Genomic DNA, 22747 nt, shown 5'->3' on the forward strand with positions numbered 1-22747 from the left:
CTGGGAGTAGGTTGGAGTGGAGAAGTGGTCTGGGAGTAGGTTGGGGTGGGGGATGTGGTCGGTGGTCTGTGGTCTGGGAGTAGGTTGGGGTGGAGAAGTGGTCTGGGAGTAGGTTGAGTGGAGAAGTGGTCTGGGAGTAGGTTGGGGTGGAGAGTGGCTGGGAGTAGGTTTGGGGTGGGGATGTGGTTGGTGGTCCTGTGGTCTGGGAGTAGGTTGGGGTGGAGAAGTGGTCTGGGAGTAGGTTGGGGTGGGGATTGTGGTCGGTTGGTCCTGTGGTCTGGGAGTAGGTTGGGGTGGAGAAGTGGTCTGGAGTAGGGTTGGGGTGGAGAAGTGGTCTGGGAGTAGGTTGGGGTGGGGATGTGGGTCGGTGGTACTGTGGTCTGGGAGTAGGTTGGGGTGGAGAAGTGGTCTGGGAGTAGGTTGGGTTGGGGATGTGGTTGGTGGTACTGTGGTCTGGGAGTAGGTTGGAGTGGAGAAGTGGTCTGGGAGTAGGTTGGAGTGGAGAAGTGGTCTGGGAGTAGGTTGGAGTGGAGAAGTGGTCTGGGAGTAGGTTGGGGTGGAGAAGTGGTCTGGGAAGTAGGTTGGGGTGTGGGATGTGGCGGTGGTCCTGTGGTCTGGGAGTAGGTTGGGGTGGAGAAGTGGTCTGGGAGTAGGTTGGGGTGGAGATGTGGTTGGTGGTACTGTGGTCTGGAGTAGTTGGGTGGAGAAGTGGTCTGGAGTAGGTTGGGGTGGGGATGTGGTCGGTGGGGTACTGTGGTCTGGGAGTAGGTTGGGGTGGAGAAGTGGTCTGGGAGTAGGTTGGGGTGGGGATGTGGTCGGTGGTACTGTGGTCTGGGAGTAGGTTGGGGTGGAGAAGTGGTCTGGGAGTAGGTTGGGGTGGAGAAGTGGTTGGTGTTACTGTGGTCTGGGAGTAGGTTGGGGTGGGGAAGTGGTTGGGGGTACTGTGGTCTGGGAGTAGGTTGGGGTGGGGATGTGGTCGGTGGTCCTGTGGTCTGGGAGTAGGTTGGGGTGGGGATGTGGTCTGGGAGTAGGTTGGGGTGGGGATGTGGTCGGTGGTACTGTGGTCTGGGAGTAGGTTGGGGTGGAGAAGTGGTCTGGGAGTAGGTTGGGGTGGGGATGTGGTCGGTGGTACTGTGGTCTGGGAGTAGGTGGGGGTGGGGATGTGGTCTGGGAGTAGGTTGGGGTGGGGATGTGGTCGGTGGTACTGTGGTCTGGGAGTAGGTTGGGGTGGAGAAGTGGTCTGGGAGTAGGTTGGGGTGGAGAAGTGGTTGGTGGTACTGTGGTCTGGGAGTAGGTTGGGGTGGGGAAGTGGTTGGGGGTACTGTGGTCTGGGAGTAGGTTGGGGTGGGGATGTGGTCGGTGGTACTGTGGTCTGGGAGTAGGTTGGGGTGGGGATGTGGTCTGGGAGTAGGTTGGGGTGGGGATGTGGTCGGTGGTACTGTGGTCTGGGAGTAGGTTGGAGTGGAGAAGTGGTCTGGGAGTAGGTTGGGGTGGGGATGTGGTCGGTGGTACTGTGGTCTGGGAGTAGGTTGGGGTGGGGATGTGGTCTGGGAGTAGGTTGGGGTGGGGAAGTGGTTGGTGGTACTGTGGTCTGGGAGTAGGTTGGGGTGGGGAAGTGGTTGGTGGTACTGTGGTCTGGGAGTAGGTTGGGGTGGAGAAGTGGTTGGTGGTACTGTGGTCTGGGAGTAGGTTGGGGTGGAGAAGTGGTTGGTGGTCCTGTGGTCTGGGAGTAGGTTGGAGTGGAGAAGTGGTCTGGGAGTAGGTTGGGGTGGAGAAGTGGTCTGGGAGTAGGTTGGGGTGGAGAAGTGGTTGGTGGTACTGTGGTCTGGGAGTAGGTTGGGGTGGAGAAGTGGTCTGGGAGTAGGTTGGGGTGGAGAAGTGGTTGGTGGTACTGTGGTCTGGGAGTAGGTTGGGGTGGAGAAGTGGTCTGGGAGTAGGTTGGGGTGGGGATGTGGTCGGTGGTGCTGTGGTCTGGGAGTAGGTTGGGGTGGGGATGTGGTCGGTGGTCCTGTGGTCTGGGAGTAGGTTGGGGTGGAGAAGTGGTCTGGGAGTAGGTTGGGGTGGAGAAGTGGTCTGGGAGTAGGTTGGGGTGGGGATGTGGTCTGGGAGTAGGTTGGGGTGGGGATTATCTTGTTAGTGGTGCTGTGTGTGTTACTCTGTAAGCGGTGCTATGTGTTCCTCTCTCTCCTCTTTTAGTTCTCCCACGTCAGACAAGAGCGCATCTAGCTCTCTCAGACAGCCGTGTATCTCCACCTTCAACCCTCTGGGCACTGTAGAGGGAGTGGTGATGTGCTGGTCTGTTTTGTGTGTCTGTAGTCTCCGGAGTATGTGGACTGGCTCTCTGAGATCCATTATCTCTCTCTCCAGCTCTGTGAATGTATCCCTCTCGATGACGATGGAGCAGTTGTTGGACCTGGGTGTGTTCAGTGCTGTTGGGTTGACTCCTCGGTGTGGGGGAGTCGTCGCCAAGAGAACGCTTCTCCTGCCTCGCTCTCTCTTCGATTCTGTGGAAGTCCTTTTTAGAAACGCATCAACTGTTCACATCCAATCAAATCAAATGTTATTTGTCACATGCGCCAAATACAACAGATATTAGAAGAATAGAAAAATAAATATAAATAAAATAGAAGATACAAGTGTGACAGGTTAAAGGAAATACTAATAGCCTGTTATACATTAAAAAGTATTAGTAAATTCATAGTATGTGAGGATCTTAAAACATCTAAGGTTAAGAAGATCATGCATTCAGTATTAGTTGATAGATTGATAACATTTATATAATTGTGTTAAAATCCATCAAGCATACAAAGGGTACGAATTGTGAGAGGAATGTGTAAACGTTATGTTGATTACTTGATGTTGTCGTGGGTAAAAGTGTTAATCTGTGATCTACTAAATGCTCTTAATCTATGAGCCTGAGATCGATTGCTCTGGTCTCCACTCAAGTTCACGGAGAAATCGCGGTCTTTTTCTCATTGCACTAAAAGTTTCAGTGAGTAAACAACACCTATCACTCTCGTAAATCTTTCTCCCCTTTTTCAGGGGCGTAACACAAGCAACAAATAATTAAACAGCAGCAGTAAAATAACAATAGCGGGACTATATACAGGGGGGTTACGGTACAGAGTCAATGTGCGGGGGCACCGGTTAGTCGAGGTAATTGAGGTAATATGTACATGTAGGTAGAGTTAAAGTGACTATGCATAGATTATAAACAGAGAGTAGCAGCAGCGTAAAAGAGGGGTCTGGGTAGCCCTTTGATTAGCTGTTCAGGAGTCGTATGGCTTGGGGGTAGAAGCTGTTAAGAGGCCTTTTGGACCTAGACTTGGAGTTCTGGTACCGCTTGCCATGAGGAAGCAGAGAGAACAGTCTATGACTACTGTGGCTGGAGTCTTTGACAATTTTTAGGACCTTCCTCTGACACCGCCTGGTGTAGAGGTCCTGGATGGCAGGAAGCTTGACCACAGTGATGTACTGGGCTGTACACACTAGCCTCTGTAGTGCCTTGCGGTCAGAGGCCGAGCAGTTGGCATACCAGGCAGTGATGCAACCAGTCAGGATGCTCTCGATGGTGCAGCTGTAGAACCTTTTGAGGATCCATGCCGTCATGCCCTCTTCACAACTGTCTTGGTGTGTTTGGACCAGGGTCCTTAGCTTATTGATGAGCTTTGAGGGCACTATGGTGTTGAACGCTGAGCTGTAGTCAATGAATAGCATTCTCACATAGGTGTTCCTTTTGTCCAGGTGGGAAAGGGCAGTGTGGAGTGCAATAGAGATTGCATCGTCTGTGGATCTTTTGGGGCTGCATGCAAATTGGAGTGGGTCCAGGGTGTCTGGGATGATGGTGTTGATGTGAGCCATTACCAGCCTTTCAAAGCACCTCACGGCTACAGACGTGAGTGCTACGATTCGATAATCTGTTCCGTTCCTGTACAGGTTGGCAGAAAGGGTTTCAGTCTCAGGTTCCTCATTTTCAGGTATTCTGATTTTCTACCCTTTCTACTAGCACCCAGCCAATACCCTTTCTACTAGCACCCAGCCAGTACCCTTTCTACTAGCACCCAGCCAATACCCTTTCTACTAGCACCCAGCCAGTACCCTTTCTACTAGCACCCAGCCAATACCCTTTCTACTAGCACCCAGCCAGTACCCTTTCTACTACCACCCAGCCAGTACCCTTTCTATTACCACCCAGCCAATACCCTTTCTACTAGCACCCAGCCAATACCCTTTCTACTAGCACCCAGCCAATACCCTTTCTACTAGCACCCAGCCAATACCCTTTCTACTAGCACCCAGCCAATACCCTATCTACTAGCACCCAGCCAATACCCTTTCTACTAGCACCCAGCCAATACCCTTTCTACTAGCACCCAGCCAATACCCTTTCTACTAGCACCCAGCCAATACCCTTTCTACTAGCACCCAGCCAATACCCTTTCTACTACCACCCAGCCAATACCCTTTCTACTAGCACCCAGCCAATACCCTTTCTACTAGCACCCAGCCAATACCCTTTCTACTAGCACCCAGCCAATACCCTTTCTACTAGCACCCAGCCAATACCCTTTCTACTAGCACCCAGCCAATACCCTTTCTCTTAAAAGAGGGGTAGTGTACTCTTATAGCTCCATCTCTCTCTAAACCACTGTCTCTCTCACTCTGTCTCTCACTCTGGTCTCTCACTCTACCTCTCTCTCTCACTCGGTCTCTCTCTCTCTGTGTCTCTCTCTCTCTGTGTCTCTCTCTCTCTGTGTCTCTCACTCTGTCTCTCTCACTTTGTCTCTCTCTCTCTCACTCTGTCTCTCTCAATCTGTCTCTCTCTCTGTGTCTCTCTCTCTGTCTCTCTCTCTCTGGTCTCTCTCTCTCTCTGGTCTCTCTATCTGTCTCTCTGTCTGTCTCTCTCTCTGTCTCTCTCTCTTTGTGTCTCTCTCTCTGCTTCTGTCTCTCTGTCTCTCTATGTCTCTCTGTCTGCTTCTGTCTCTCTGTCACTCTCTCTGTGTCTCTCTGTGTCTCTCTCTCTACCTCTCTGTCTCTCCATCTCTGTCTCTGTCTCTGCCTCTATGTCTGTCTCTGTGCCTTTCTCTCTGTGTCTCTCTCTGTCTCTCTCTGTACCTCTCTGTCTCTCCATCTCTCTGTCTCTCTCTCTGTGTCTCTCTCTATGTGTGTGTCTCTTTCTCTATCTCTCTCTCTCTCTCTCTCTCTGCCTCTCTGTCTCTCTCTGTCTCTCTGTCTCTCTCTCTACCTCTATATCTCTCCTTCTCTCTCTCTCTCTCGGTGTGTGTGTGTGTGTCTCTCTCTCTCTCTGTCTCTGTCTCTGCCTCAATGTCTGTCTCTGTGTCTCTCTCTCTGCCTCGGTGTCTCTCTGTCTCTCTCTCTGCCTCCCTCTGTCTCTTAAATTCAATTGACTTTATTGACATGGCATGTTCATTATTACTTACATTGTCAAAGTATACATATCGAAAGAAAAAAAATATATATATATTTAAATACAAATAAATGGTGGGACCAACAGCAATAATAATAGTAGTAGTGGACATGGGATTACCATTAACAACAACTGCAACAACAATATTAATCAATTAATTAATTAACAACAATATTAATCAATTAATTAATTACCAACAATATTAATCAATTAATTAATTAACAACAATATTAATCAATTAATTAATTAACAACAATATTAATCTATGAATTAATTAACAACAATATTAATCAATTAATTAATTAACAATACAAGCAGTAGATCACTGCCTCATTGGCTGCATCCGTAATGGGTCTGCGACCAAACGACCACCCCTCATCACTGTCAGCCCCTCCCTAAAACACTTCTGCGAGTTCTAATCGACCTGGCCCGGGTATCCAGTAATGACATTGACCTCATCCCGTCAGTAGATGATGCCTGGCTATTATTTAAAAGTGCCTTCCTCACCATCTTAAATAAGCATGCCCCATTAAAAAAATTTAGAACTAGGAATAGATATAGTCCTTGGTTCATTCCAGACCTGTCTGCCCTTGACCAGCACAAAAACATCCTGTGGCGTTCTGCATTAGCATCGAATAGCCCCCGTTACATACAACTTTTCAGGGAAGTTAGGAACAAATATACACAGGCAGTTAGAAAAGCTAAGGGTAGCTTTTTCAAACAGAAATTTGCATCCTGTAGTACAAACTCAAAAAAGTTCTGGCACACTGTAAAGTCCATGGAGAATAAGAGCACCTCCTCCCAGCTGCACACTGCTCTGAGGCTAGGAAACACTGTCACCACCAATAAATCCACTATAATTGAGAATTTCAATAAGCATTTCTCTACGGCTGGCCATGCTTTCCACCTGGCTACCCCTACCCCGGTCAACTGCCCGGCACCCTCCACAGCAACCCGCCAAAGACCCCACCATTTCTCCTTCACCCAAATCCAGACAGCTGATGTTCTGAAAAAGCTGCGAAATCTGGACCCCTACAAATCAGCCAGGTTAGACAATCTGGACCCTCTCTTTCTAAAATGATCTGCCGAAATTGGTTGCAACCCCTATTACTAGCCAGTTCAACCTCTCTTTCGTATCGTCTGAGATCCCTAAAGATTGGAAAGCTGCCGCGGTCATCCCCCCTTTCAAAGGGGGTGACACTCTAGACCCAAACTGCTACAGACCTATATCTATCCTACCCTGCCTTTCTAAGGTCTTCGAAAGCCAAGTTAACAAACAGATTACCGACCATTTCGAATCCCACCGTACCTTCTCAGCTATGCAATCTGGTTTCCGAGCTGGTCATGGGTGCACCTCAGCCACGCTCAAGGTCCTAAACGATATCATAACCGCCATCGATAAGAAACAATACTGTGCAGCCGTATTCATCGATCTGGCCAAGGCTTTCGACTTTGTCAATCACCACATTATTATTGGCATACTCGACAGCCTTGGTTTCTCAAATGACTGCCTCGCCTGGTTTACCAACTACATCTCTGATAGAGTTCAGTGTGTCAAATCGGAGGGCCTGTTGTCCGGACCTCTGGCAGTCTCTATGGGGGTGCCATAGGGTTCAATCCTCGGGCCGAATCTCTTCTCTGTATACATCAATGATGTTGCTCTTGCTGCTGGTGATTCTCTGATACACCTCTACGCAGACGACACCATTCTGTATACTTCTGGCCCCTCTTTGGACACTGTGTTAACTAACCTCCAGACGAGCTTCAATGCCATAAAACTCTCCTTCCATGGCCTCCAACTGCTCTTAAACACAAGTAAAACTAAATGCATGCTATTCAATCGATCGCTGCCTGCACCTGCCCGCCCGTCCAGCATCACTACTCTGGACGGCTCTGACTTAGAATACGTGGACTACAAATACCTAGGTGTCTGGTTAGACTGTAAACTCTCTTTCCAGACTCACATCAAACATCTCCAATCCAAAATTAAATCTAGAATCGGCTTCCTATATCGCAACAAAGCATCCTTCACTCATGCTGCCAAACATATCCTCGTAAAACTGACTATCCTACCGATCCTCGACTTTGGTGATGTCATCTATAAAATAGCCTCCAACACTCTCATTTTTTTTGTTGCTGTATTGTATTTACTTCGCCATCACAGCCTTTTTTTGCCTTTACCTCCCTGATCTCACCTCATTTGCTCACATTGTATATAGACTTATTGTATTATAAGATAATTATGTTCTCAATGTTCATAACCCAAATCAATTAAATACTGTAAGATACTGGTTGAAATGAAAACAGACAGAGGCCCAGCCTACAATAGTCAAAATGTTTTTTCACGAGGACGTCCTAGTGCGTTGTACAAAACCATCCATTTTATACTGGCTCCTTACGCACATACCTTCACACACAAACAGCAGTTATCCTACTGTATCACTACCCAGCCGACAAAGATTAGGGAGACCGTGAGAAGTACTCCGTGCCCTCTCCCAATGTCACGTTCTGACCTTAGTTCCTTTTTTATGTCTTTATTTTAGTTTGGTCAGGGCGTGACTTGGGGTGGGCATTCTATGTTGTTTTTCTATGTTTTTTTCTATGTTTATATTTCTATGGGTTTGGCCTAGTATGGTTCCCAATCAGAGGCAGGTGTCAGTCGTTGTCTCTGATTGGGAGCCATATTTAGGTATCCTGTTTTTCATTGTGTTTTGTGGGTGGTTGTTTCCTGTGTCTGTACCATACGGGACTGTTTCGATTTTCGTTTGTTCATTTACTTTGTTATTTTGTATTTTTGTAGTGTTCAGTTTTACATATAAAATGGACACTTACCACGCTGCACATTGGTACGATATCTCTTACTCCTCGTCAGAAGAAGAGGAAAGTCGTGACACCCAAATCTCCCAGCCTAGCCAGGCCCAAATCTCCCAGCCTAGCCAGGCCCAAATCTCCCAGCCTAGCCAGGCCCAAATCTCCCAGCCTAGCCAGGCCCAAATCTCCCAGCCTAGCCAGGCCCAAATCTCCCAGCCTAGCCAGGCCCAAATCTCCCAGCCTAGCCAGGCCCAAATCTCCCAGCCTAGCCAGGTCGGCACCGAATTTTGCTCAGACAGTCTGTATTTAAGATACTATAAATATATATTGTACAGATATATTGTTTTACCCTAATTCTGACTAAAACTACACACATCATTAATAATAATATTATGATTCTAATCAATTTCATACAATTATATAGTTTCAGGGTGGAAAATTCTAATCATTATTTTAAACATATAAATTCCATGAACAACTTATTTTTCTACTGTATTATTGACTGTATGTTTTGTTTATTATTATTACTCCATGTGTAACTCTGTGTTGTATGTGTCGAATTGCTATGCTTTATCTTGGCCAGGTCGCAGTTGCAAATGAGTTCTCAACTAGCCTACCTGGTTAAATAAAGGTGAAATAAATAAACATGACTGAGAAGACACATGACCTGGTATGAAAGACAAAACAAGGTTGGAAATATTATCGACATTACTTTGCACTTTTCACTGGCTGTCCCTCAGGTTGTGGCAGGAGGACACATATTTGGCTGCCAGAACTGAACATTTTGGCTTTTCACCCAATAAATATTAGATTTTTTCTTCATCTTTTATAGTTTCAAATTCTTTGTATTGAATTATAATTTTTGGAAAGAAAATATTCTCTTAGGTCTGAGTATTTGTCACAGTGTAATAGGAAATGCAGCTCTGTCTCTACCTCTCCCCTGGAGCAGAGTGAGCACAGCCTGTCCTCTCTGGGCAGCCAGGTTTGTCTGTGACGACCGGTCTCTATAGCCAGACTGTCCTCTCTGGGCAGCCAGGTTTGTCTGTGACGATCGGTCTCTATAGCCAGACTGTACTCTCTGGGCAGCCAGGTTTGTCTGTGACAACCAGTCTCTATAGCCAGTCGTGTCTTTACTATCATTAAATTGAAGACTTAGTTTTTATCAAAGATTCTCTGTAATTAGTATTACGCGATTAAACTGATTAATCATGTAACTGTAATTAACTAGGAAGTCGGGGCACCAAGGAAAATATTCAGATTACAAAGTTATAATTTTCCCAATATAACCTTTCAGGTATTTTCATATCTGATCAATAGTCTTCTGATTAAGGATTTATTTATTTTACCTCACGTTAGTCTCATTCCAAACGTTGTAAATTGTTGGTTATCTGCACGAACCCAGTCTTCACTATGAGTCATCCATACATCAATTGTCTTAAATCATTTATTTACTAACTAAGTAATTCACAGAAATGCATAAACAAACAAACAAAGTAAATATGGTTACAAGAAATGATAGGAGAATGTGCCCTAGTGGGCTAAACCGGCATGGCGGCTTGTTAGACAAAAGGGGGAGTGGGGTACACCTGAGAAGACACTACAGAGTTGATAATTATAACAATTGAAATGCTAATCCTTTGCAAATGAACGCTCACTCTTTCAGGAACAATTGCAATCACTATATATATTTACGTTCAGTGTGTCGTCTTGATCGCTGTTGAAAAGTTTGTTTCTTTTGTAGAATTGTCCGTCTCTCTCTCTCTCTCTCTCTGTCGTGGTTAGAGGGGATAGTTCAGAGTGACATTCATTAATTTCGTTATAGAATGGTTGTTTCATTGCTTGTCGTTCTTCGCGTTCAATGATACTGAATTCCTAGCTGCAGACTAGTAATTAATATCAAAGGCTTGTTTTTATTCTGTCGGTATCGATAGTCTAACAGTTTAACCACGTGGTATGGTTAAAAGATTCAGCAATGGTCTGCAACCTTTGTCCTCGCGTAATGGAGAAAAACATGGTATGCCCGACCCTAACTGGGCTCATGGGCGGTCCTCTGATTTAGTTCAACTCAAAAGGGAATTGGAGTTTCCTTCATTAAACAGTCCAAAATCACATTACACAATTTTACCAACAGTATCATCCTCACTCATTCATCTTATACAACAATTAGATGTAAACCTCATATCTGAGGCTATTATATAAACAGCGTTATGGTAATGTGGCCGTATTGTCTCCCATGAGTTTCCTCAAGTTGTACCAAACGGACCAGTTCGTAGCTGGATTCTTCACCGATCTTTTATACCTTCTCCAGAACATAAATGTTTTTCGGACCTCAAGTTCTGTGAGGTGGAAGAAATTCCTTTGTTCTCTATGAAACTTCACTCTATCTCTATACTGTGGCCTCTATACTGAGATCATCTCCTCCCGGTATTTACGACCTCTCTGACCACAGCAGCCTGTGTGTAGGAGGCAGGGAGAGGGGGATGGGGCTTGCTGTACCCAAAGAGGGCAACGTCATGACACTAGTCAATGTTTTCCTCTGTTTTCTATCAGTCACAGTGGTCAGATAGTCTGCCACCATGTACTGTCTGTTTAGAGACAAATAGTATTGAAGACTACTTTGATTTTTTGTGGTGTCTTTCCAATAGGTGATATATTTTTATTTTTGTTTTGTGAGGATTTGGTTGGGCCAGATTTTCTGAGTGCTGTTCTGAGGCTCAATGGGGTTGGTTTGGGTTGGTGAACTGAGCCTCAGAACCAGCTGGCTGAGGGGATTCTTCTCTTGTTTCATCTCTTGACATTGTAGAGCTGTGTAATGGAATGTTTTGGGGTCACTTGTTTTTAGATGGTTGTAAAATTTGATGGCTATTTTTTCTATTCGAATGAGGAGGGGGTATCGGCCCAATTCTGCTCTACATGCGTTTTTCTCTGCACTTCCAATACAGTCTTGCAAAACTCTGCATGCAGTATTTCGATTGGATGTTTGTCCCATTTGGTAAATTCATTTTTAGAGATTGGACCCCATACTCCACTGCCATATAGAGCAATTGGTTCTATAACTGATTGGAAAATTTTGAGCCAGATTCTAATTGGAATTTCGATTTTTTGATGTTCCTTTTAATGGCATAGAATGCTCTTCTTGCTTTGTCTCAGCTCATTCACAGCCATGTGAAAGCTACCTGTGTTGCTGATATTTAGTCCTAGATGTGTAGTTTTTGGTGTGTTCTAATAGAACTGTGTCCAAATAGAATTTATATTTGTCATCCTGATTTCCAGACCTTTTTTGGAATATCATTATATTAGTTTTTTTTAGGTTAACGGTCAGAGCCCAGGTCTGACAGAACCAGTGAAGACGATCTAGGTGCTGCTGTAACCCCTCTTTAACTTCTCGACACTAGGGGGGCGCCATTTCGACTTTGTAAAAATTCGTTCCCAAATTAAACTGCCTCGTACTCAATTCTTGCTCGTACAATATGCATATTATTATTACTATTGGATAGAAAACACTCTCTAGTTTCTAAAACCGTTTGAATTATTTCTCTGAGTGAAACAGAACTCATTCTGCAGCACATTTCCTGTCAGGGAGTGAGATTTCAGAAATCGAGGTCCCTGTTCTGAGGTCAGTTTATAAGTCCCCATGTAAGCCATCGGGCTACATGCACTGCATACGCCTTCCTCTAGATGTCAGTAAGCGGGGAGAATTTGAATGGAGTGGATTGCGCAATCTGGGGCCCTATATAAGACCGTGGAACGGAAGTACCGTTCTTTTCAACGGGGCGCCTGGCGAATCAGGGACATCACAATGGCCTCCTGCAAAGCTTTCGTTTTAGCAGTTCTGTATCTCCGGTCATGTTTTTATTCGTTATAGTTGTTAAAGACATCATAAGGTAGTTAATTTAAACCGACTTATAGCAGTTTATATCAGTTTATTGCGATTTTCCTGGATTTCTTTGTGATGCGCTTTCACGAGTTGGACACCTCTCCAGTGGGTGGCTATCGTTAGCTGCTATTTCCACATGAGAAGAGGACATCTTTCAACCAAAAGACGATTGTTCTGGAGAAAGGACACCTTGCCCAAGATTCTGATGGAAGCTTGGCAAATAGTAAGCAATCTTTATGTTGTTAATTCGTATTTATGTTGACAAATGTCAAATAATAATTCCGCCATGAATTTTGGTGCGGTCTCGCTTTAGCGCACGCTGTATGCTGAAGTAACGTTAATTTAAAAAATGTAACACAGCGATTGCATTAAGAACTAATTTGTCTTTCATTTGCTGTCCAACTTGTATTTTTTAGTCAAGTTTATGAATAGTTTTCGATTAGAATAGGTGCCTCTCCAAGATAGCGCCGGACAGATTGCTTGAAGTTTTGGCCACTAATCACATTGTATAACCACGATTTGTGCCGCTAAATATGCACATTTTCGAACAAACTCTATATGCATTGTGTAATATGATGTTATAGGACTGTCATCTGACGAATTCTGAGAAGGTTAGTGAAAAAATTAATATATTTTGGTGGTTTATACGTTATCGCTATTTTTGGCTTGAATCAATGCTGTTGTGATGTTTGCTATTGTGGTAAGCTAATATAACGCTATATTGTGTTTTCGCTGTAAAACACTTAGAAAATCTGAAATATTGGCTGGATTCACAAGATCTGTGTCTTTCATTTGCTGTACGCTGTGTATTTTTAAGAAATGTTTTATGATGAGTAATTAGGTAATACACGATGGTCTCTGTAGTTATTCTAGTCGCTTTGGTGAGAGTTGTGATGGTGGCTGCAATGGTAAATTATGATTTATACCTGAAATATGCACATTTTTCTAACAAAACATATGCTATACAATAAATATGTTATCAGACTGTCATCTGATGAAGTTGTTTCTTGGTTAGTGGCTATTTATATCTTTATTTGGTCGAATTTGTGATAGCTACTGATGGAGTAAAAAACTGATGGAGTAAGAATAGTGGTGTCTTTTGCTAACGTGGTTAGCTAATAGATTTACATATTGTGTCTTCCCTGTAAAACATTTTAAAAATCGGACATGTTGGCTGGATTCACAAGATGTGTATCTTTCATTTGGTGTCTTTGACTTGTGATTTCATGAACATTTTATTATATGATATCCCTGTGGCTTTAGGCTAGGCTATGCTAGTCAGCTTTTTTGATGGGGGGGATCCCGGATCCGGGTTTGTGAGGCGTTAGAGGTTAATGGGAGACAGCAGCACCAGGTCATCTGCGTACAGCAGACACTTGATTTCAGTGTTGTGTAGGGTGATACCAGGTGCTGCCGATTCTTCTAATGTTTTTGCCAATTCATTAATGTAGATGTTAAATAGTGTTGGACTTATTGGGCAACCCTGTTTCACTCCCCGTCCCTGAGAGAAGAAGTCGGTTTGCTTGTTGTCCATTTTAACCGCACATTTGTTTTTAGTGTACATTGATTTAATAACATCATGTGTTTTCCCTCCAATACCACTTTCTATTAGTTTATAAAAAAGACCTTTGTGCCAAATTGAATCAAATGCTTTCTTGAAATCTACAAAACATGAGTAGATTTTGCCTTTGTTTTGGTTTACTTGTTTGTCAATTAGAGTGTGGAGGGTGTAAATGTGGTCTGTTGTACGATAATTTTTTAGAAATCCAATCTGGCTTCTGCTCAGGACGTTGTGTTCGTCAAGGAAATGATGTAGTCTGCTATTTATAATACTGCAGAGAATTTTCCCCAAGTTGCTGTTTACGCAAATTCCTCTGTAATTATTTGGGTCAAATTTGTCTCCATTTTTATAGATTGTTGTGATCAATCCCTGGTTCCAAATATCGGGGAAAATACCTGCAGTGAGGATAATGTTGAAGAGTTTGAGTATAGCCAATTTGAATTTGTGGTCTGTATATTTAATCATTTCATTTAAAATACCATCAGCACCACAGCCCTTTTTGGGTTGGAGAGTGCATAGTTTTTCCAATAATTCTTCTTCTGTAATTGGGGTATCCACAGGATTCTGATAGTCTTTGACTGCTGATTCAAGGGTTTGTAATATTTCTTGTATATCTTTTTGTTCTGGGCTCTTTGTTATATTGCTGTAGAGGTTTGCAAAGTGATTTCTCCACATATCCCCATTTTGGATAACCAGTTCCTCATGATGAGGTTTGTTTAATTTATGATGAGGTTAGTTTATGTGTCGGGGGGCTAGGGTCAGTTGGTTATACCTGGAGTACTTCTCCTGTCTTATCCAGTGTCCTGTGTGAATTTAAGTATGCTCTCTCTAATTCTCTCGTTCTCTCTTTCTTTCTCTCTCTCTGAGAACCTAAGCCCTAGGACCATACGTCACGGCAAACCGGGCATGATGACTCCTTGCTGTCCCCAGTCCACCTGGCCTTGCTGCTGTTCCAGTTTCAACTGCTCTGCCTGCGGTTATGGAACCCCTACCTGTCCCAGACCTGCTGCTTTCAACTCTTAATGATCGGCTATGAAAAGCCAACTGAAAATTATTCATGATTATTATTTGACCATGCTTGTCACTTATGAACATTTTGAACATCTTGGCATAGTTCTGTTATAATCTCCACCCGGCACAGCCAGAAGAGGACTGGCCACCCCTCATAGCCTGGTTCCTCTCTAGGTTTCTTCCTAGGTTTTGGCCTTTCTAGGGAGTTTTTCCTAGCCACCGTGCTTCTACACCTGCATTCCTTGCTGTTTGGGGTTTCTGTACAGCACTTCGAGATATTAGCTGATGTACGAAGGGCTATATAAAATAAACTTGATTTGATTTGATTTGATTTGATTTGATTCCAATTCTCCCAGAAGTGGTTTGATTCTATGGATTCCTCAATTCCATACAGCTGATTTCTAATGTGTTCCTTTTTTGTTCTTAGGGTGTGTTTGTATTGCTTCAGTGTTTCCCCATATTGAAGGCATATAGTTTTGTTGTCTGGTTCTCTGTGTTTTTGATTAGATATATTTCTCAATGACTTTCTTAGATTGTTGCAATCATTATCAAACCATTTTCCATTATCTGTTATTTCTGCTTTGCTCTTATTCTTCTTTAGATTAGCCAAGGAGGCTAATTTGTCAAATATAAAGTTTATGTTCCAAACGGCCAAATTTACACCTTCATTGCTGTAGGAGAATGTTAAGGCTAAACAGTTGTCCAGGAGAGATTGTATTTTTTGGCTACTAATTGTTTTTTGGTAGATGTCTGTACTGTTTGCACTCCATCTATAGGCCTGTTTAGTACCATGTCATTTATTGGGCCGTGATGCTTCATGGTTGGGTTCCGCTCTTCTCAGATACACTGTGATTTTACTGTGGTAAACTCTCTCTCTCTGCCTATCTCTCTCTCTCTCTGCCTATCTCTCTCTCTCTGTCTGTCTCTCTCTCTCTCTCTCTCTCTCTGCCTATCTCTCTCTCTCTCTGTCTGTCCTGTCTGTCTGTCCATGTCTCTCCCTCCCTCTGTCGGTCTGTCTGTCCATCTCTCTCCATCTGTCTGTTTATCTGTCTGTCCATCTCTCTCCATCTGTCTGTCTCTCCATCTGTCTGTCTGTCTGTCTGTCTGTCTGTCTGTCTGTCTGTCTGTCTGTCTGTCTGTCTGTCTGTCTGTCTGTCTGTCTGTCTGTCTGTCTGTCTGTCTGTCTGTCTGTCTGTCCGTCTCTCTCCATCTGTCTGTTTATCTGTCTGTCTGTCTGTCTCTCCGTCTGTCTGTCTGTCTTTCCCTCCGTCTGTCCGTCTGTCTCTCCCTCCGTCTGTCCGTCTGTCTCTCCCTCCGTCTGTCCGTCTGTCTCTCCCTCCGTCTGTCAGTCTGTCTCTCCCTCCGTCTGTCTCTCCCTCCGTCTGTCTCTCCCTCCATCTTTCCGTCTGTCTCTCCCTCCCTCCGTCCGTCCGTCCCCCTCCCTCCGTCCGTCCGTCCGTCCGTCCGTCCGTCCGTCCGTCCGTCTCTCTCTATGTCTGTCTGTCTGTCTGTCTGTCTGTCTGTCCGTCCATCTCTCTCCGTCTGTCTGTCTGTCTGTCTGTCTGTCTGTCTGTCTGTCTGTCTGTCTGTCTGTCTGTCTGTCTGTCTGTCTGTCTGTCCATCTCTCTCCGTCTGTCTGTCTGTCCATCTCTCTCCGTCTGTCTGGCTGTCTGTCTGTCTGTCTGTCCATCTCTCTCTGTCTGTCCGTCCGTCCGCCCGCCCGCCCGCCCGTCCGTCCGTCCGTCCGTCCGTCCGTCCGTCCGTCCGTCCGTCCGTCCGTCTGTCTGTCTGTCTGTCTGTCTGTCTGTCTCTCTCTGCTGTTATGTTGTTTGTTCTCCTCCTTCCTGCATCATGGCACTTCACCCAGCTGCTCTGCCTCTCTCTGCTGAGATAATTCATCTAATTACTACCATGGGCAGGTAAAATGTGTTGTTTTTGAGTGGTAGCGAGAGGGTTTTTATTACGTTAAGAGGCCAATCAATTCACTTCTCTGAAGGTTTAGGTTTATGCAGGGGAGGCTTCAGGCATAAGTGTCATAAGTGGTTGCTTAGGGCCCCCGGCCATTAAGGGGCCTCCTCGCAATTATTTTATATATATATATATATATTACATTTTCTTTTCATAAAAGATCACAGAAATTATTGCAAAAGTATTTTCAAAGAATAACTAGTTTGTTAGTGTGGGCCTGCAGATTTCATCATGCTCAGGTGGATCACACATTGGATGCTTGACACCTGCCCTACGTTTGTCTGTGATGTGAGGAGAGGGAAACATCGCTCTCCACCGGTTTCCTTGAGGAATGCGACCACATTATGTCTGATAAAAGATCCAGAATGCACCAATCTGTCTCGAAGAAGCGTAAAAAGAGAAAAGCTGAGGAAGCTAAAGAACAAGAGAAAGCTAGCTACTGTATTATTCTGTTTCGCTTGATTTGTATTGCTGTAGTGCTGTGCCACTTTCATTAGCCAGCTAGCTATCTACCAAGCAACAACACCTAGCTAGTTAGCTTGGCTGGTTAGCTTGGCTAGTTAGCTTGGCTAGTTAGCTTGGCTAGTTAGCGTGGCTAGTTAGCTTGGCTAGTTAGCTTGGCTAGTTAGCTTGGCTAGTTAGCTTGGCTAGTTAGCTTGGCTAGCTTCTGCAGCATCAATTTAAAAGGGAGATCAGCTCAGCTAGTGGCAATTCTATCTCTATGTTCTGTTGTTGTACGCTACACCTGCTGTAGATAGGAGTGTAGCAGATACACCAGTCAGTCAGGACCGTATTTGACAGTGTCAGACTTCAGACTACATGATGCTTCTGGCTTAGTCTGGGGCAAGCATGTGTAATCCATTAGACGTCATTGGTAGGTAACACATGGGACGGGGAAAGGTAGGTGTTCGATTTGGTCAAATAATCTACAACTTCTAAATCATTTCACCAATAATTAACTTTGGGTAATGACAGACCATTGCGTGTCTCACATTTTCCTTATGAAAGGGCCGTATCTGTCTGAACTTGGGTTCTTGTCTAATTGAATATCCTGCAATCTTATTGGATGTTGTGTTAATCAGGTAGATAATTACTGTGAGAACAACACAAAGGCTTAAAATGCAAGTCACATATATGTCAAATATATGGGTGTGAAACATTTCCAGTTCACAACATGTTTAATAAACGTATAACCACCCAGTCAGGCCAACCAAGATCACCAACCACCCAGTCAGGTCAACCAAGATCACCAACCACCCAGTCAGGCCAACCAAGATCACCAACCACCCAGTCAGGCCAACCAAGATCACCAACCACCCCAGTCAGGTAAACCAAGATCACTAACCACACAGTCAGGCCAACCAAGATCACCAACCACCCCAGTCAGGTAAACCAAGATCACTAACCACCCAGTCAGGCCAACCAAGATCACCAACCACCCAGTCAGGTCAACCAAGATCACCAACCACCCAGTCAGGCCAACCAAGATCACTAACCACCCCAGTCAGGTAAACCAAGATCACCAACCACCCAGTCAGGTCAACCAAGATCACCAACCACCCAGTCAGGCCAACCAAGATCACCAACCACCCAGTCAGGCCAACCAAGATCACCAACCACCCAGTCAGGCCAACCAAGATCACCAACCACCCAGTCAGGCCAACCAAGATCACCAACCACCCCAGTCAGGCCAACCAAGATCACCAACCACCCCAGTCAGGTAAACCAAGATCACTAACCACACAGTCAGGCCAACCAAGATCACCAACCACCCAGTCAGGCCAACCAAGATCACCAACCACCCAGTCAGGCCAACCAAGATCACCAACCACCAGTCAGGTCAACCAAGATCACCAACCACCCAGTCAGGCCAACCAAGATCACCAACCACCCAGTCAGGCCAACCAAGATCACCAACCACCCAGTCAGGCCAACCAAGATCACCAACCACCCAGTCAGGCCAACCAAGATCACCAACCACCCCAGTCAGGTCAACCAAGATCACCAACCACCCCAGTCAGGTCAACCAAGATCACCAACCACCCAGTCAGGCCAACCAAGATCCCCAACCACCCAGTCAGGTCAACCAAGATCCCCAACCACCCAGTCAGGTCAACCAAGATCACTAACCACCCCAGTCAGGTCAACCAAGATCACCAACCACCCAGTCAGGCCAACCAAGATCACCAACCACCCCAGTCAGGTAAACCAAGATCACTAACCACACAGTCAGGCCAACCAAGATCACCAACCACCCAGTCAGATAAACCAAGATCACTAACCACCCAGTCAGGCCAACCAAGATCACCAACCACCCCAGTCAGGTCAACCAAGATCACCAACCACCCCAGTCAGGTCAACCAAGATCACCAACCACCCCTGTCAGGTCAACCAAGATCACCAACCACCCCAGTCAGGTCAACCAAGATCACCAACCACCCCAGTCAGGCCAACCAAGATCAACAACCACCCCAGTCAGGTCAACCAAGATCACCAACCACCCAGTCAGGCCAACCAAGATCACCAACCACCCAGTCAGGTAAACCAAGATCACCAACCACACAGTCAGGCCAACCAAGACCACCAACCACCCCAGGAGTACTATTGCACAGTCAGCTCAACCAACACCATACAGGCCCACAAATTGATCTTGCTAAGTGGCCATTAGTCCTGTCAGATTTACTAAGGACTGATCTGGTCAGCAAAAGGCCAGTGTTGGTAGACCCAGACTTCAGATTCACTAAGGACTGATTTGGTCAGCAAAAGGCCAGTGTTGGTAGACCCAGACTTCAGATTTACTAAGGACTGATCTGGTCAGCAAAAGGCCAGTGTTGGTAGACCCAGACTTCAGATTTACTAAGGACTGATTTGGTCAGCAAAAGGCCAGTGTTGGTAGACCCAGACTTCAGATTCTCCAAGAGACACATGCTTTCACCACCGCTACATGTACAGAACACTTGTCAACGGAGAGAGTTATGGCTGCAGCCCGGTGTCGGTACACTTATGACAACAGCCAGCTCAAGTGCAGGGTGCGAAATTCAAAAGATATTTTTTAGAAATATTTAACTTTCACACATTAACAAGTCCAATACAGCAAATGAAAGATACACATCTTGTGGATCCAGCCAACATGTCCGATTTTTAAAATGTTTTACTGGCGAAAACACCACGTATATTTATGTTAGCTCACCACCAAATACAAAAAAGCACAGACATTTTTCACAGCACAGGTAGCTTGCACAAAACCAACCTAACTAACCAAGAACCAACCAAACTAACCAAGAAACAACTTCATCAGATGACAGTCTTATAACAAGTTATACAATAAATCTATGTTTTGTTCGAAAAATGTGCATATTTGAGGTATAAATCATAGTTTTACATTGCAGCTACAATCGGAAATAGCACCGAAGCAGCTAGAACAATTACAGAGACCAAATTGAAATACCTAAATAGTCATCATAAAACATTTATGAAAAATACATGGTGTACAGCAAATTAAAGACAAACATCTTGTGAATCCAGCCAATATTTCCAGTTCTTTAAGTGTTTTACAGCGAAAACACAATATAGCATTATATTAGCTTACCACAATAGCCAAAAACACAACAGCATTTATTGTATAACATGTTATAAGACTGTCATCTGATGAAGTTGTTTCTTGGTTAGTGACTAATTATATCTCTATTTGATCGGTTTTGTGATAGGTACCTATGCGGTAGAAAAATTGTGAAAATATGCGGTTGAGTCTTTGGCTATTGTGGTTAGCTAATAGAAATACATATTGTGTTTTCGCTGTAAAACATTTAAAAAATCGGAAATGATGGCTGGATTCACAAGATGTTTATCTTTCATTTGCTGTATTGGACTTGTGATTTCATGATATTTATATGCTATTATTTACTTGTGGCGCTATGCTAGGCTATGCTAGTCAGCTTTTACTGATGAGGATGCTCCCGGATCCGGGATGGGTGTTAAGTAAAGGTTAAAAAAGGAACATGTTAGACATATCAACAGTGGAAAACAACAGGCGACATACCTAGCCAAAAATAATACAAAATGTATTATCTCCTGTATCATTGAGCACAATGGTGGATGAAATCAAAAACTCAAAGTACTTTTCAATCATTTTGGACTGCACCCCAGACATCAGTCAACAGGAGCAGATATCTGTTGTTGTGCTAACAGTCCGTTTTGAGGAAACTCCAGAGATCTAGGGTTCCTAATAGCCCCTGCAAAGATGGCACCGACAGAGAGGATCACCTCGCTTCTAGCTCTTAGGAAACTATGCAGTATTTCGTTTTTTTATGTATTATATCTTACATTGTTAGCCCAGAAAATCTTAAGTTTTATTACATACAGCCGGAAATAACTATTGGATATCAGAGCTATGTCAACTTACCAGCACTACGACCAGGAATACGACTTTCCCGAAGCGGATCCTTTGTTCGAACTGATTCCAGAGGCTGACCGAAAACAACGTTGCCGCAGGAGAGGTAGACGGAGTGGCCTTCTTGTCAGACTTCGGAGGCGTGCACACCACCGACCGCTTTCGAGTACTTTACTCGCTAACGTCTCTAGATAACAAGGTAGATGAAATTAAGGCTAGGGTTGCTTTCCAGAGAGACATCCGTGCACAATTTAGAGCATCCTGTCGGGCTGTATCACCCCCTGGTACGGTAACTGCACTGCCCACAACCGCATGGCTATCCAGAGGGTAGTGAGGTCTGCACAACGCATCACCGGGGGCAAACTACATGCCCTCCAGGACACCTACAGCACCCGATGTCACAGGAAGACCAAAAAGATCATCAACCACCCGAGCCACTGCCTGTTCACCCCGCTATCATCCAGAAGGCGAGGTCAGTACAGGTGCATCAAAACTGGGACAGAGAGACTGAAAAACAGCTTCAATCTCAAGGCCATCAGACTGTTAAACAGCCATCGAATCAAATTCTGCTTAGGGCCCCCAAAAAGGCTAGAGCCGGCCCTGGGATAATGATTGTAGGGCTGGGAGTAGAACGTTAGCCTGAGGTGAGAGCAATGGCGGAAGGACACGCACTCACATACGCACACACTGTCTCCTGTACGGACACACACAGAGAACCCAGTGGGACATTGGTTCAGCTCCATAGAGGGATAGAGGCTGATTGATGTTAAGAGAGTGTGTCTGCATGCACTAGGGACTGATAGATGTTAAGAGTCTCTCTAGAGGGAAGGGAAGGGAGGGAGGGAGGGAGGGAGGGAGGGAGGGAGGGAGGGAGGGAGGGAGGGAGGGAGGGAGGGAGGGAGGGAGGGAGGGAGGGAGGGAGGGAGAGAAGACTGATTCTGAAACAAGGTTAAATGTAAAGCTGAATAGGAGCATGTGGTTCACCAACAAGAGAGCACAAATTGACTTCAGAATCAGACGTTTGTCTGAGCAGACCGAGACAGCTGAGCAGACTCTCACACTGACAGCTGAGCAGACTCTCACACTGACAGTCAACAGACTCTCACACTGACAGTCAGCAGACTCTCACACTGACAGTCAGCAGACTCTCACACTGACAGTCAGCAGACTCTCACACTGACAGTCAGCAGACTCTCACACTGACAGCTCAGCAGACTCTCACACTGACAGTCAGCAGACTCTCACACTGACAGTCAGCAGACTTTCACACTGACAGCTGAGCAGACTCTCACACTGACAGTCAGCAGACTCTCACACTGACAGCTGAGCAGACTCTCACACTGACAGCCAGCATCACAAATAAACTTTTCTGGATTGTTAACTTATGATGGACATGAGGTCTCAGAGGATTCTATTAGTGAGAAGAGAGAAAATAGAGAAGAGAGAGAGAGAGGGAGAAGAGAAAGAGAGAGGAACCTCAGGCTAAAATCTGTTGGACAGAGATGAGAACAGTATGAGGCTGGGCATTATGGGATGTGTACGAGAGTGGAATGGTAGGTAGGGAAGTGAGTCTTTCGGGGGGGAGTCTGAGAAGTTTTCCAGCTTCAGGAAATGGATGTGAATCAGACAAAGGAGAACCATTTTGTAGAATATACCACTGGAGGTACAGGTGGAAGTAGCAGGATATGGTTTCGTTGGCTT

General features: G+C 45.1%; 1 protein-coding gene across 1 annotated transcript; it reads right to left on the minus strand.

Moving 5' to 3' along the window:
* Positions 1-374: 374 nt before the first annotated feature.
* Positions 375-22400, minus strand: LOC120036629 (proline-rich extensin-like protein EPR1; the record flags this gene model as incomplete). Its single annotated transcript, XM_038983008.1, has 4 exons — positions 22362-22400; positions 22222-22269; positions 22066-22130; positions 375-2102 (listed from the first exon to the last, which is right to left on the minus strand). Coding segments are annotated over exons 1-4 (1880 nt in total), but the record flags the coding sequence as incomplete, so codon positions are not given.
* Positions 22401-22747: the final 347 nt, after the last annotated feature.

This window comes from Salvelinus namaycush, unplaced genomic scaffold (assembly GCF_016432855.1).
Source record: "Salvelinus namaycush isolate Seneca unplaced genomic scaffold, SaNama_1.0 Scaffold140, whole genome shotgun sequence".
Lineage (NCBI taxonomy): Eukaryota > Metazoa > Chordata > Actinopteri > Salmoniformes > Salmonidae > Salvelinus > Salvelinus namaycush.